At 34.2% G+C, this 16597-nt stretch overlaps 1 protein-coding gene across 3 annotated transcripts in view; it reads right to left on the reverse strand.

Moving 5' to 3' along the window:
* CNTN1 (contactin 1) overlaps positions 1 to 16597 on the reverse strand; it is a 178347-nt gene that overhangs the window by 73420 nt on the left and 88330 nt on the right. For all 3 annotated transcript variants that reach the window (XM_063309421.1, XM_063309419.1, XM_063309420.1), the window contains exons 2-4: positions 5360 to 5475; positions 4582 to 4614; positions 3291 to 3329 (exon numbers count right to left, since the gene is read on the reverse strand). In XM_063309421.1, the coding sequence (XP_063165491.1) occupies positions 3291 to 3329; positions 4582 to 4614; positions 5360 to 5420 (133 nt within the window). In that variant the 5' untranslated portion in view covers positions 5421 to 5475. The remainder of the gene's footprint in view (positions 1 to 3290; positions 3330 to 4581; positions 4615 to 5359; positions 5476 to 16597) is intronic.

Genomic DNA, 16597 nt, shown 5'->3' on the forward strand with positions numbered 1-16597 from the left:
GTCTTTCTTATGTTTTTGTCTACTTGCCAAAGGAATATGAATGTTAAACATTGTTTTTGTTTTGGCTAATAACCAATACATTTACAAGCTAAGCATTCCTGGACTGTATCAGAGAACCTTTCAAGTGAGGATACCACATGCAACTGATTAAGAAAATGTGTGCCTTTTAAAAGAAGCAGCATTTAAATTAGAATATTTTAACTAAAAGGTAATTAATTACCTTTTTGGTTTTGGTTTTCATCTGATCCTTATTTCCTTCAACCTATACTGTACTGCAGTCATATTACAGCAGTAATGAAAACAAAATGGCCAAAAATTTGAAGAGTTTCTTAGAAAGAAATAATGACTATTATACTATTTAAAACAAATGCTCTTGGAAATGACATACAAAGGATCTGCACCCCAATAATCATTCTTTAGCTATAAAGCATGCTTTCATTCTTGAGGATTTTGGGTGGATGAAAACTCATACATTCCCCCCCACACACACACACACATACAAACACTATTATTATTTGAGCAAGTCTACAAAAATGCAGTAATTTTGTTTTTCAATAGCCCTTTGAAGAGCATAACTGTCTTAGCTATGCATTCTTCTATTAAAGATATACAGAAAATACATGATGGTGATGATGATGATGATGCAGTTTGCAAAATAATGCAGAGTAAGATGGGGAAAAATTTAAACCCGTAGTACTTCCTTGTTGCACTTCTTTTTTCAATTAAAAGTAGCTGATGTAGTTTTATACTATACCTATTTATATGTTTTGGAGCAAATCCTATTCCATGCTTAAAAATATTAACATATATTATTACTGCAAGAGAAGATGCAGTTGATAACTTGGTTGTACACACACACACACACACACAAAGACTTGGAGGCAGAGAGAGCACCCGTGCAACTGATAGATTCCCTATCTGTCATTCTCTGTATTCACCTAACCTCTGCTTTCTTGGCTCCTTTACATAATTTATTTCCAATTTAGTCTCACCATTTAGCAACAAAAAATTATTTCCTAACAACAAAAATAAATTACTCTTTGAAAAATAACTAGGAAACAATCCAGCATCTTTCTCTCTAAACCAGGGAACATAATGCAGTAAACAGTGAAATAATTACATGAAGCAAACAATACAATTGCTAAATGTTATAAGCTAAAAATACACTCATTACTTCCCGTTAGCATGGTAACTGTGATCTGAATTTAGAACGGATTACAAACTATATTTCAGTGTAATTTTAAAAACAGAGGAGTTTAGGTCCCCAAACTATACTAATAAAAAAATCAAGAGGTTGTATTTCTAATTAATCAGAATTATAATTCACTGGAACTAAAGGGACTTCTTATTAGTTCATCCACTTTTCAAAAAGTCGCCAAATGTATGCCATTAGTTATTATTATGTTTAACGGCAAAATATTTCATTATTTTATAAGCTACAAATATTGCTGTTGGCATTCTTCACAGACAACTATAAATATAAATATTAGCTCCCAGTTCCCAACATGCATTCCCAAAGCTTTTAAAAAACTCAACAATAATTAAATAATTAGAAATATCAGTTCAAGTTATTAAGTTTTAATAACATTTTATTGAGGATATAATGGTAGCAACATTATTGTACTTGGTCAGTTTTCAAGAAACCACTCAATCCAGCATGAGGAAAAAACAATTAGCAGCTGGGGTACTCTCATACCATGCAAAAATGTCTTAAAGTGAAAATGTATGAAACTGATTTTCACATTAATTGTTTCTAAAGGGCTTTCCTTGTGTGAAACCCAATACTCATATATCCATATTATACTGGGGGCATCCTGCAAAAGTTTATGTTTGCTAAATAATATTTTCAGTATTTTCTTCATTATGACTAAAATCACACAATTGTCCCTTGGTTCAATATCCCTCTTCCTCTCTTTCTGCAAATCTGCTTCCTTAATATTTCAGAATCATAGCATAGATTTTCCATGAAAGTAACATAACTATTGTGTAGAAGACCCAGTGTTCTCCCAGGCCTTGAGAACAGGGTGATTGTGGTGATTTGTTTTGATTCAGTGTGGTGTGGTCTGTTTTGCTTTTGTTATGGTATTTTTGCTCTTCTGGTCAGTTGTATTCTTTATATGATAGTTTTTTTCTTTTTTTATTGGAAATCACCCAGAGTCTTTTAAGAGTCAGGCGACCTATAAGTGAAGTGAAGTGAAGTGAAGTGAAAAATAAATAAAATAAAATAAAATAAAATAAAATAAAATAAAATAAAATAAAATAAAAAATAAAATAAAATAAAATAAAATAAAGGGAGTAAGCAGTATATTACATTTCTACTAACTTGAGTGCTCTACCAGGATAAAACTGCAATCTAAGATTCTTTCTTCCATCATAAAGAGATGAATGCCACAATACATGGTCTCAGGGGCATATGATTTTGGTTTAGTTTTGTGATTCTTTCTCTAGAGTGCCACTTGGGAAAATCAGTAAAAGTCAAATTGCACCTGCAGGAGTGGACTGGATTCTGTTTATAGAACTGAAGAATATAAAATGAGCCTTAACATTCTCTTTTTACACTATTTTCATCCTAACCTTCCGTTGAATTCAAGATATATATTGGACGATTTTTCTTCTAGTTCATCTAGCTTACTATCTTCTTAAATCATGTTCTCTGTTAACAAAACATTCTGAAGTCCCAGATTTGAGACAGAGTTAGGATTATAAATGAGAATCAGAAACTTTTTAATCATTGACTCACATGTAAAAATTCCTCTACTCAGCTCATGTTGACACCTTACCAGTCCTTCTTTAAAATGGTGGCAAGTATTTAATTTAAAAAGCATATATTTTCCACACAAATAACCTCTGCTTTAATTTACTAAATCTCCAGATGCACTGGGAAAGATTATTTCCTGAAATGCTGAAGAGGAACTGCCAACCAATATAGAAATTACTGAGGTAGGTAACCCAATAGTCTGATAAAATATCAAATAAAGTCACATATGCCTTCAACTTTTTCCTTTGTTTTTAAAATTGTTCATTTTAGTCATCATTGTTTGAACTCTTTTTTTCAGCTGCTGTTTATTACTTGTAAATTACTTTGAGAATAATTGGGGCTCACTAGCAATAATTACATTATGTTCACAGTTTAAATGGACTCTCTGTTGCTTTAAATTGCTAACCTCTGCCCATTGAATACACCATTGCCTGTTAAATTGAAAACAAGAGTAGTAATTTCAAAGTAACCCTTAAAATACAAAGTCATTCACTGAATTATGCAATCTCACCGTGAGAATAGCTCAACTTACCTCGCACATGAATTGTCACTCCATGTATCATATCACGAACTTTAAGAGTTGGGATAAAAAAAGAAAACATTACTTTTCCAATGTTTTCAGTGGTTTTTCCTCTCCATGAGCAGCTATTACTAAGTTAAAAATGCCAATAGCTGCTGTTGAAAGACATACAAAGATTATGACTTTACAGAGACAGAAAATCAGTTTGATACTATTTTACTGCCAAGGATGCACCGAACAGTACTTAGCATGGGCTGTACCAGGCATTTTAAACAAATCTGGGGTCCAATGAAAAGAGAAAAGCAAAAAGCAAAATATTATGCACGCAAAAAGTACAGAACAGATAATACATTACCCTTAGCATCCTGCATATTAAATGGTAACCTTAGTCAGAATAGATGTTAGTGTATTTTCCCAAATTGCTTACTGACAAAGGAAATTAAACCAAAATTTATTCTAGTATTTAACAATACTAGAGCAGTAGCAACATGATTAATAATATACACTCAAGCTTTGCTAGTTGGGCATATTTTAAACACTGGTTCCTGTATCAAAAGACATTTATGCATATTAGGAATATTCATATTTCATCTGAGTGTTTCTTCCTTAAACCTAGAAGACATAGTCCAGCCAAAGTTAAATGGTTCAGCTAAAAGATCTAAGATGTGTTTAATTCTTTGTACTCAAGTCCGTAGGAATCAAAAATATTTAATATTGGTTGGATCACACCTTTGAGAATATGGAATTCTTTTTCATTACACATAATCACACACACATAACGCACACCATTTTGAAAGCCGTATTTAAATGCCAAAGCTTCTACGGACATTAGAGGACAAAGACTTGGCCATAAATGATCACTTGCCTCAATAAAGTACAAATACCCCATAAACAGGAATTTTACAAAGTTCTACATGTATTTTATGTGCAATTTGATGTTGTTGAAATGGTTGACAGGTTTAGGGACAGAATGCTACAAAATTATTAAGGTGCAGTTTCACAGAATATGTTTAGGCACAAGTTTCTTAATAATAGTTGAATAATAATTGATTGGATTTACTATAACCCATAAATTATGGTTTGCAAACTACAGTTGCTATTTCACAAAATATACTAAGCCAAAACCAATAACTATATTATGGCTTAGTGTGGTACATGATCGGCACTGTCATTTATCATACTTATATCATCACTACCAGCACAACTTTGTCGAAGGTATGAACCTCAGATGCCTTGGAAATATATGCCTGCTTCAATCTAGAGAGAACCAAAGCAGGACATTTCTAAGTACTACATTACTCACCATTACTTCCAACAGCAGTTGAGTATTTCAGACCTATTTTTAATAAAAGAGAAGGATTTTTTAAATAAACAGTTGCATTTTGTCTATAAAAATAAAAACAATTTCTTGACTATTTTAAAACTTTATAGGAATAATCCGAGAGGTGGAACAAAAAGGAAAAAGAGGAAGACGAAGGGTATCTTTAGGCCTTTTAAGTATCTACTTTTAAAACAAGTCAATCAAAAGGTTTTAATGGAAAAAGCATTAATGGAAGTGATAACATTGCTGGTTAGAGTTTGAGACTGAATGATTCCTGGATTCTAACATGAGATGTGGTATCCAAATTCAAATGTTGTTCCTTTCAGCTACAAATTTTGCCTGAAATACAAAATGCTGGACATATTCAATTAAAGCAAAATAGTGGGGAAAAAGACATATAATAAAAGGACAAGATTACAAATAACTAATGTATTTGTTTCTAGCAGTTGAACCTGATTCCTATACACATTTTAACTATTTATTTATTAAGACTTCAAAGCTGAATTCATAGTATATCCTTCTCTAACTTTATTTGAACAATTCTGTGAGGTAGATTAAGCTGAGTGTTACTGAATGTGGACTTAACATGGACCCATTCATACGTTAATCTCCAAACTATTCTGATACAGGATTACAGCCTTTCAGTTTAATTCTTTGCATGTTTACTTGAAAGCAGACCACAGGAAGGATTCCAGCCGTAGCTGTTATCAACCTAAAATAACAGCTGATTATTACTGATAAAACATAGAACATATCTTACCTGCCAGATAAAAAACTGAAAACATTGCAACAAAATGATTGGTTGAAGCCTGCAACTTCATCTTCACAGGAAAGTTGATTCACAAGAATGTCTGAACTTCAAAGAATGGAATACAGCTGTGTATAAAAACAAAAAGGGAGAAATAAATGATTTTGTTTCTGAGCAATGTCCTTCTGTCACTAACTCAAAATCTGTGACATACCTGACGAATATCCACAAAAATGGACAGACACCACATTGTTTATGAATTAAGATTTGAATTATATCTTTTTATTAATTTTAGTACAAAAGATAATCAGCAAATAGTCAATATTAACTCTCATCAGTTAATCTCTATTACTTCAGGCATCAATATAAATTTCAAACTCAAGACATTAAGAATGAATTCAACATTGCCCAACTGCCAACCCTTTGACTGAGTTATTTTGATTTTCTAAACAAATAATTTGTTAGTAAGTACTTTAAGTGATTTGAACTATGCTACCCTTTAGTACTTTTGAGTACTAAATTGAGAAGCCATGGTCTTTTCAATTGCCACATATGCCTGTGAAAGTTGGACATTAAAAAAGGAAGATAGAAGAAGAATTGATGCATTCAAATTGTGGTGTTGGCAGATTATTGAAAATACCATGGACTGCCAGAAGAACAAAGAAATCAGTTTTAGAAGAAATACAACCAGAATGTTCCCAAGAGCCAAAGATACTAGGCTTAGACTCTCATACTTTGGGCCGATTGCTTGAAAAGGACATCATGTCTGATAACATTGAGGGCCAGCAGAAAAAAGGAAAACCTTCAATGCGATGGATTGATACAGTTACAGCAACAATGGATGCAAACATTGGAACAGTCAGGCATATGGTACAAGACTGAACAGCATTTCGTTGTGTTATACATAGGGTAGCTGTGAGTTGTAAACGACTCGACAGCAACTAACAACAACAACAACCCTTTAGTATTAGATTATAAGCATCTATGCATTCAAATTCTTAAATTATTGCAAAATGATTTATCTACCTAATTGGAATAGCATAACCAAAATATATGCTATTTACACATATAATTGCAGTGTAATTCATAAAGTTGTGTTTAAAAAGAAGCATATGAAGTAGAAATGAAGCAAAGCTACTTCTCAGGAATAGGAACCTTGCTTGTTTTTATCTAATCATTGTGGCATTTTGAAAGCCTGTCTCAATGCCTATCTCATGGATTCTGTACTGGAAGCTGAAATTTATTAGGAATTCATCTTTAACTTAAGACACTATACCCCATGCCATAAATACTCCTTAATAACTGCAAAGATGACAGATCAAGGAGGAAGATTGTTCCCTTAATTTTTACTATTTCAAAACAGCAAAACAGATATATAGAGCATTTCTAGCCTGGTTCCTCAGGTGAAAAGGACAGTAGTAAAGATGTTTGATATGTTTTTATCACAAATTTATTTATTTATTCATTAAATTTTGCCACTGCCCATCTCCCCCCCAAGGGGGGACTCTAGGTGGTTTACAATAAAAATAAAAACATTAAAATACCATAAACATAAATAAATATCAGATACAAATATAATGTAAGCATAAATACAGTATAAAATCCAGATGATTATAGTTTTGGTACCGCTCATGTATATCTAAAGGGCCATTTTAGGGCACTAGCCATCTCCAGGAGTGATTACTTCCCTTCCCACTCCAAGCAAGGTGGCAAAACCAGGTCTTCAGTTCTTTTTGGAAGGCCACAAGAGATGGAATCTGTCTTATATCTGGGGGAAGGATGTTCCAGAGGGTGGGAGCAACTACAGAGAAGGCCTGCTTCCTGGACCCTGACAGATGGAATTCTCTTACAGACAGGGTCCATAAGATGCCCCCTATGCATGTTCAGGTGGGATGGGTTGATGCAATGGGGATGAGATGGTCCCTCAGGTACCCTGGACCCATGCCATGACTTCGAGCTGCCTACTTGTTTCTGTCTCTAAAACTGAAAACTGTAAGTAGAGGTAGACCAAACCAGCTCAGTTGTCCAAACATCAGTTCTGATTGATCTAATGCAGCAAAACCTTCAAGAGAAAGAATATAGATATGCTGCGTATACAACCTATCACTTAGAAAGGATCTGAAGACCTGTTGCTGAAACAGCTCCGCATTTTTATGTTGAATTTGATGGGAAATTAAAAAGAAGAATGGGTATAGAATGAATTAGCTTCTTTCAGTCCATAACTATTTACAAGATAAAGAGAAGAAATTCTGAATGGGATTATTTCTGTTCTAATATACTGCAACGTTCTGTTGTAGACATTAATATTAGGTAATATTGTCAAAGATGGAACAGTAAACATGTTTAAGGAAATAGAAGCAATTACTCCATAGTTGCTTAACTAAAATTAAAAGGAAGGTACTCTATAGAGGAAATGAGATTTAATCACAGAATTATTTATTTGCAAAAGAACTGCAAAACTTTGGCAAAACTTAATCTTGGCTGATCTCCTGAGGCAAACAGGAACTGATGAGTACCACATTCTTCCTTTCAGATTCCAACAGATTGGAGTAGTTCCATTATACAAAAAGGAAAAAAAAAGTGTCCCATAAAATTATTGCACAATACATTTGTTGAGCATTGCAAGTAAATTGTATGCTAGTTTGCCTTTACAGCAAATTAGTGGATTTAATGCTGCATGAGAATATTTTGGCAGTGCAGCAACTGCTTAGAGAAGGATGGACAACTCTTGATCATTGCCTGGTTCTCTATCATTTATCTCACAAATACATTTCCCATTCTTGGGGCAAATATTACATTGCTTTCATCCATCTTTAAGCAGCTTTTGAGTCTATCCTCAGAAACAGGCTCTGGGACCAAACTGGCTCCTTCCTCCATTGAATGGAATCTCCTTATTTTGATTATAAATTACCTTATAGATTTATAGCAAGGACAATTATAGAGTACCAAGTATGCAGATATACTAAATTTTAGAAGATGCAACAAAATCCAGTGCAATCAGAATTTTCAACAGTGTATTGTTTCATAATTTTTTTCTGGGATTCTGAAAATTTACCTATGCACTTCATGGTTACAATCTCAACCTAAGGCACAGCAGAATAACACTTTAAAAAATCACCCTCCAACCATTGAGGACAAGCTCAATAGGACATCCTCTGAACTGAGTGTTTCCTAGCAACCCTTAAACAAAGTGACTTTTTTAACGTCACAAGCTTCTGTAGAGAATGCTCAAAAACATCTCTTTCATCCTGTGAATACACAATATAAATTAGACTAGCAGGCAGCTGCAACTAGAAAGGGAAAAAGGGAAGTCAAACCAGATCTCCAGCTGATCTGGAATAATGTCATTGATGATTTGGTTTTAACCCTGAACAGTAATTGAATATTTAGGTTAAGTCCCATTGAGTTTAGTGAGGCTAACTTCCAGCAAAGTGTGTTTAGAACTGCAAACTTTAAAAAATTACTTAGGCACTTTTAATTAAGAGTTACTAAATTTAACATTTTTTTATTACTAAGGACTATTAGTTTTAAAAATTCCTGGGTTTCCCTTATAAAAATCTGAGAGAAGATTAGCAAGAAACATGGGAAGAATAAGGCTGAATGCACAGTTGATCAATTGAAACAGGTGGCTTTCTTTTCTAATATTTCCCCTATCACCAGCACAGTAATTTGTATTTAGTTTTTTCTTATATGGCATCTGTACTCTACTTAAAGAAGCTTTAAGCTCCTTTATATAATTATGGTATATTCTAAAGGAGGAGGATTAGCAGGCAGTACTTAATATGACAAGGTAGCACTTCTTTGGACAGACCTGGTATAACAATTGAACCCATGGACTGGGTGGCCTTGCTTATAGTCATTCATAACTCAGTCACTTCCTAGTTGGACTACTGCAATGCATGCTGCATGCGGCTGCCCTTGAAGAGCACCCAGAGGTTACAAGTGGTGATTGTGGCAGTGGGCGCAGCATGGGCACCCCTTGGTTTACACATATTACACTGTTGTTGTGCAAGTTGTTTCTTTCCAGTGCAATTCAAAGTGTTGGTTAGTCCCTTCAAAGTCCTACATACCATTGGGCCAGCTTATTTGCAGACCACTTCTCCCTTAGGGTATCTGTCCATTCAGGTCAGATAGGGTGGGCATGGGCCAGATTGCTTCCCTCAAATTCTGCCATCTAGTGGGACCTGGGAAGCATGCCTTATCCATAACAGCTGCCTATGGAACACCCTTCCCTTGGGGATCCGGCAGGCCCTCACCCTTTTAGCTTTCTAGGAAGCTGAAAAAGCTGGATCTTCCCTAGCATTGTAACAGTGTGAGGTTGGATCCAGGGGACTGTATCTGGGGAGTATTGGTTGAAGGCCAGGTTCTGATTCTACTGCTTTTGGTCTGTTGCTGTGAGCTGCCCAGAGTTGTACTACATAAGATGGGCAGCTGTCCAAATAAATAAATATAAACATAACTTCCAGAAATATTTTCTTAATTTCTATTGTTCAGGTATTCTGCTGTCTTAAAGATATCTAATCCAGGGGGTTGAATTATAGTTGGGGAAATGAATAAATCTGATACCATGAGAAACAAAGAGACAGCCTGCTAGGAATTTGAGTGCCTAGCGTATGAAATTAGCACGATGTAGGAAAGAGGCCTTATATGGAAAGGAATAAAGGAGGAAACAGGGATTAGAGATCATAGGATGAAACAAAAAGGTTCTTACCGGATAGTGTGGTACTCACAAGTTAATGAAAATCTGGGAGATGGAGGCTATCTTGCAGGGTTGGAAGAAAGAAATAAAACTTAATGATTGGGAAAAGGTACAGAAGATATTGAATTGTGGGAGCAAGAAGCAGAGACCAGTAGCAAATGGAATGGGGGAGAGCTGAAGTGTGTGAATATGTTTTTGCTTTTAACAGGTACTGCCTCTTTTTAAAGAGCCTTCCTGGCTGCCGGGTGAGAATAAGAAAGGAAGTGCATTATCTGAGCAAGCTTGTTTCATTCTGACTGAGTTAAATAAACACAAGAATAACTTAGAACAGCAGAAGTTATGTATCTCTGTAATACTGGTTGAAAACTGTATGGTTATTGTTTCAATCAAGTAGTAAAACCTTTGTTTCTGAATGTAAAGCCATTTATTCATGACTAAAAGCTGATCTTAGGTTTCTTACTTGATCTGCGAGGTAAGCATGGAAATGTCCTTGAAGCTTCCTGCTGGCTGTAGAGTTGGGAGCAAAGTTGATTAAAGCATTTAGATAGAAGTAGAAATTAAACTAATAGGGGACTTACTTGAGGAGTTTCCCTTGAGGGCAGGTTCTGAATTTAGGACTAGCCACCATTTAAAAACCAAGGCTACTCATAAAGCTATGGAAAGATGTCTTCATTTGTCTTCTAAATTGCATTCTAGCTACCACTAGGAGATCTGGCTCACCTGTGATGTTTTGTTTGATTCTGATGAAGACATTCCATTTTGAATTATCTATTTCAGTTGAGAAAATACAATTTTAGAAAATAATATTGATGTTGTAATTATTATTTGACAGCTGATCAGTGAGTTAATATAGACTCATCATTTAATTTCTTAAAATACTTCCATGACAGTAAAGCCAATAGACATCTACTAACCCCAGCAAGGCTTGCTCTTAAGTAAGAATTAGGTATCATTGGAATAAATTAGATGCAATTGTTCCCTTGCCTTTATTGGTGCACTTTAGACTTTCCTACCAAGGAATATGTATGATCAAAACAGGTTAATAAGAGAAGCAAATATAAGTAATATCTTGGTCTTCCAATTGTTTCCTGGACTTGTTATGATCACTTTATCACTTTATCAATCAATCAATAAAAATGAGAGCCAGTTTGGTCTAGTAGTTAAGGTGCTGGGCTAAAAACCAGGAGTCTGTGAGTTCTAGTCCCACCTTAGGCATGAACGCCGGCTGGCTGACCTTGGGCCAGTCACTCTCTCTCAGCCCAAGTCGATGCAATGCAGACTAGCCTCCTCGTGGTGCAGCCCAGGCAATGTGACTTGTCACGGCTAAATAGTCTACACATCTGGCTGCTGGACCTCACAAAGATTTCCCAGGAAGAAAAAAGCAGCATGAACACCAAACTGCTATGCCATACGATTTATCAATGTCACCATGAAAAGAGAAAGGAGAGGACAAACAAATGGAAAAGACTGTTTGCATTATTTATCTTTAGCTGATAGTTAAAAACACCAAACATGGTGGATGACTCACACTTGTTAAGCTGCCAATCATTATTATATCTTCCATGCCTAAACAAGAATTGTCAAATCCAGGCAGTAACAGCCAAACTCTTTCCAAACAAAAAGAACTCAATTGTTCTTCATTAGGAGCTTGTATTCTATTAAGAAAAATAATCAGGGAGATGGATGCTTTCTTCAGTATGAATATTAAACAGTCCTGCATTGGCATAACGGTAAAAAAAGAAAAATTACTCTAACAGGAGCTCCCCTACTCTCTCCTAAATAAAGCTCTGTGAGTTTTATTTCCTCATTGCCTCTTACACTTTCCTTTGTATATGCATTGCTCATTTAGGTCTCCCTAATCAAAAAGCTGTGGATCACACAGAATCTAATATATTATTGTTGTAAAGCCTTTGGTTGCAGTGGGAGAAGAAAAATTACACTTGAAACAATTTATCTGCTTTCTGGTCATAGGGAGTGAGAATTATTTAAACTCCAGTTTCTTCTGAATAAAATCGACAGGTCTCCCTTTCCTACATGTAGCTATTTTTTGTACAAATAAGTTGTTCATAATACCACACAAACATCTGCAATAAACTGAAGCAAAAGCTTATACTCTCTCTATAATCCCATTAAGAAGGAGACAAGGGGAAAAGTCCTCTCATCAGTTCTTTCAGTGAAAACTTATTTTGGTAAGAATAAAAGACAGCTACCATTAGTGGAGGGTAATTATTTTCTAAGTAACTTTCATATTCAGTGAGAAATATCAATGAATATAGATGAATAGTTTATATCTGAAGATGCACTATACTGTGATCTGGAGCATATAAAACTCAGCACAGAAACAATTATTGTTCAATTCCATGAAAATTTCAAGTGAATTGCCAAGTGAATACCAAGATAGTTATCCAAACATGCTTTCTTTTATGCTGGTGGCGAACTTCCTGTATCATGAACGCATCCAGGACTTAATGCCAAAGCACCACTGTGCCAAGACAGACTGTCCCACTTACAAGCAACAGCAAGATGAAGGCACACAGTGCTTCTTTCTTTACCATTAAGTATCTGCCTTAGAAATTCTATTTTCCACTTGTCTTCACCTACAAACACACACTTTACACAGCTCATACTGCATTACTTTATCTTAGTTAAAAGTTTTCATTAGCTTTTTGCTTAAACAAAATTGGCCAATACAATCAATGCCCTGGTAAAACGAAAGAAGAGAAACAGACTAAGGTTTATTAGGACAGTATCAATACTATTAACATTAAATTATGTAAAATAGTTTTATCCAGATACCAATATCAGAGAACGGATAAGAAATTGCAAAAACACTATTAATACACATTTTTTAACTTCTGAAATCATATTCCATTTCTATATATTTGTTTGCCAATTTTTTACCTGGATGTAGATTTTTTTTTAATCTCTCTGAATTAGCGTTGCACAATTCAAATGCAACATTCAGTCACAGATTAGAAATATGTGAATAGTATTGTACAGTTAGAGTTTCCCTTTTTCTAAATATAAAATTAAAATCATATACTACTGCATTTAAACTAATCACCTTTATTTTCTACATATTAAGAAACACAGTTTGGCCCATTTTGTTATTTTTTAATGAAAATTTAAATGGATTGCAATATTGTATAATTTAGGTTCTTTACCAAGCTAATTTCTCAAATTAAATATCCTCAAAATCTGAAATTTCGGCATGAACATAATTATATATTTCAATAGGTAAATACACTATATTCACATATTCATTGTATGTTTAACTTTAGCTGATCCTCTCATATTTAAATGCATCAAAGCCATTTTACAAGGAAGGAACAAAACATTGTAGGTGCTCCTTTTTTAAGCCACTAGATACATTTGGAATTTGGAAGCATGTTATCATGATTGTCACAGAATGGCTGGCATAGTGGGTATGGTCAATCTAAAAAAAACACCTATATATCAGAAGACAAATACACCCCTAGGTTAAAAAGTGGGACTTGGTAGGCCTGGAGTGCCTCCTATAAGAAAGTTGAAGGCATATTGTTGCCATTTCATGTTTTGTGTCCAGGTTTTTGTGCTACGCCCTTCTTGTGGAATACTATAAAATTATCTAAAACAAAGCGGGGAAAGAGTCTGTATTGATTTCTTTTACCTTAGGAGTAGAAATTATAAAGGAAGCAGAAATGGTAAAAGGAATTTAAGAAAGAAGATTCCATGTCAAATTTAGAGTAGTCATACTGAAGATATACACATTTTATTTCGACATTATCCCTCATTGTTTATAATTATGCAAGGGAACATTGCTCATTAGCCTATCCACATCTTAGGAGGAGAGCTCTGAAAAGGGAAACATGCATGTCATATTCCAGGTGATTTAGAACCATACAGAATTTTATTTCTGAATGGCAGAAGGAAATTCCATGACAAAACAGTCTCCCTTCTTCAGATGTGCTCCATTCAGCTTGACTTCTCATTCAGGGAGCTTTCAGGTAAAGGATTATTCTTTAAAAGAGTACTATAGTATGGTATATATGTATGTATATACTGTATGCAATATGCAACCTCCAATATAATAACTCCACTTTAATTTATGGATTAAATTAATTGTGATGTTCATACAAACTATAAGCTAATTTTAAAGTCTGTATGGAAACCACCACTGCAATTAAGTTAGTGCAAAGAAGAGTGGAAAATAGTTTTATGCTCTAATGATATGTAATTAGGATATTTTCATAATTATATGTAAAAAAACCATAATAGAATGGCACTGGGCTGTCACTTCAGGCCATGAAGAACTATACTGAAATAGATTTCATATTTATTCCTTAGTTCAGGTTTATTTAATACTGCATTATTTTGAAATACTTCTCTTTAAAGTATATGATGTTAGTATTCTGAAACAACAAATTCTTATTATGCAATTTTTATTTTTCTCATTCATTTAATTCGAACACTGTTTTGGAAAAAAAGAACCATTATGCTTGACTGCAACTGTTACTCAAGACCTAAACCAAACTGGTGAAGGATGTGTAGCATCTTTATATGAAGAGGTATGGTTCCTCTAGGTCAGTGCTGTAAACCGTGGCTGCAGCCATAAACATTAACCAATGACTGCAAACAGAGGGGGTTTTTTCCGCCTTTCCCTATTCCCAAAGACTGTCTGTAGATTCGAATGAGTCAGTTTCTGGAATAGTGCCTTACCATAAAATGCTATTGAGTTAACTGCCTGATAAATCCACTTCAATTCATTCCTAACAATTTCCACTACTAGAATTGCAGATAAGTCCCTGAATTCTTAAAAGTCTCATTTACTTTAATGGAAACAATTTGTGTTTTCTGAAATACCATTAGAGTTTATTGATGGAACACAGAGCAGTCTGACTCAGAACATTCGTTTTTCAGTGACACCTCCCGAATCATAGTATTAACACTATGCTTTAAACTTTTCAAGAATAAAGGAAGATTATATGCTTCAGTATTAGGAAAGATTTTGTAACAATTCTATAATTATTTATTTATTTATTTTTCAGATTTCTATCACTGCCCATCTCTCCCGAAAAGGGGACTCTTTTAATAATATCTAAACTCACTATAGTGTCTCTTGGTATAGTTTACTACAATTTATCTTGCAATTTTTGTACACCAACTATGGGAAGTAAACAAACATCAAATCAAATCAAATGCTTTATTACATTTATTACAGTAGATGACAGAGGTAGATAAAGTTCAGTAACATTATTACCGGGGTGAAAAGGGGGTGGGATAAAGGAAGCCGAATAAACAAACATAGTAAAAATTTTACTGAATTTTTATGGATGCCATAGTGTACATGAAGATTTCCTCTTCCTCATTTTACCTGATATACTTATTTACTATTAAAACTCAACATACATCTTCAAGGATCATCAATAAACACAGTCAATGTTAGTAAACATGTTTCTTTAAATGCAGAAGAACCTTAGAGGGTTTTTTTTCCCCAAGTTTTACATATTTAAATTAAACCACTGGGTTTAACATATTTGGCAGTTCTCATTACAGGACATAAAATAAGGGAAGGTAACCAGTGCTTTAAGAACTCTTAAGAACAAGTCCACAAGTCTCTGCAGTTTCACTATCATGTATGTACACAATATGCAAACACCACCTTTTTGCATCCTACATATTTTTTGTACATAATACCCAGGTGAGACAATTAATCCTATAAATTTTTCATACATGTACACCTCTTTATTTTCATTTGTGTAATGTAATGAAGTGGTTAAATATTTTTTTTTCCAAATTATCACCGCCCATCTCCCCCCAAAAAGGGGGACTCTTTACATACACACACAGATATATATTTAATATTTTAATATATAAATATTATATATTAAGACTTCATCAATAATTACTCATTTTAAATGTATTAATAGCTAGGAATGTTTAGTTAAGGAATCTAAGGAATCTTCATAGGCACATCCAGATAGTTTTAGGCAACATTAGGAAATGGTTTGCCACTGCTTTCTTGCTCCATGTTTTTGCTGGTTTGTTTGCACCCCCACCCCGCCCAAGTACTAACCAAATCTAATCCTGCTAGGTTTTTTTGAGATCAGCCAATGTTGGTTAGGTGCTCCAACTAGCTATGCTTAAATATAAAGATTTTTTAACTTTATGAAGTTAAAATTAACAAATGTGTTAACACTGGCATTTTACATGAAGATTCCACTAATCTGTAGTCAGCGCAATCAAAAAATCATCTATTAAATTTGAGTTGACTAATCATTAATTTTGAATTTCAGTTCATAAAGACAACAACGATGAGGCCACCTCCAAATTCATAGAGTTTTGTACTATGTTATGTTAGTGAAAAAATTAAAAGGTGAGATTTGCCTATTTTTATAAAATACTCTATGACATCATCAAAATAATTATTAGAAATTCCAAAAGCTTCTGATTAAAATCAGATTTTCATGCTGTAGATCATACTGTTGAAGGTCATGTGAGAAGGGGACACAACAAGTTACTACAGTGGAGAGAGAGAGAAATTGAACTCTAACGAGCTTTTAAAATAGATT

This window comes from Candoia aspera, chromosome 7 (assembly GCF_035149785.1).
Source record: "Candoia aspera isolate rCanAsp1 chromosome 7, rCanAsp1.hap2, whole genome shotgun sequence".
Taxonomy (NCBI): domain Eukaryota; kingdom Metazoa; phylum Chordata; class Lepidosauria; order Squamata; family Boidae; genus Candoia; species Candoia aspera.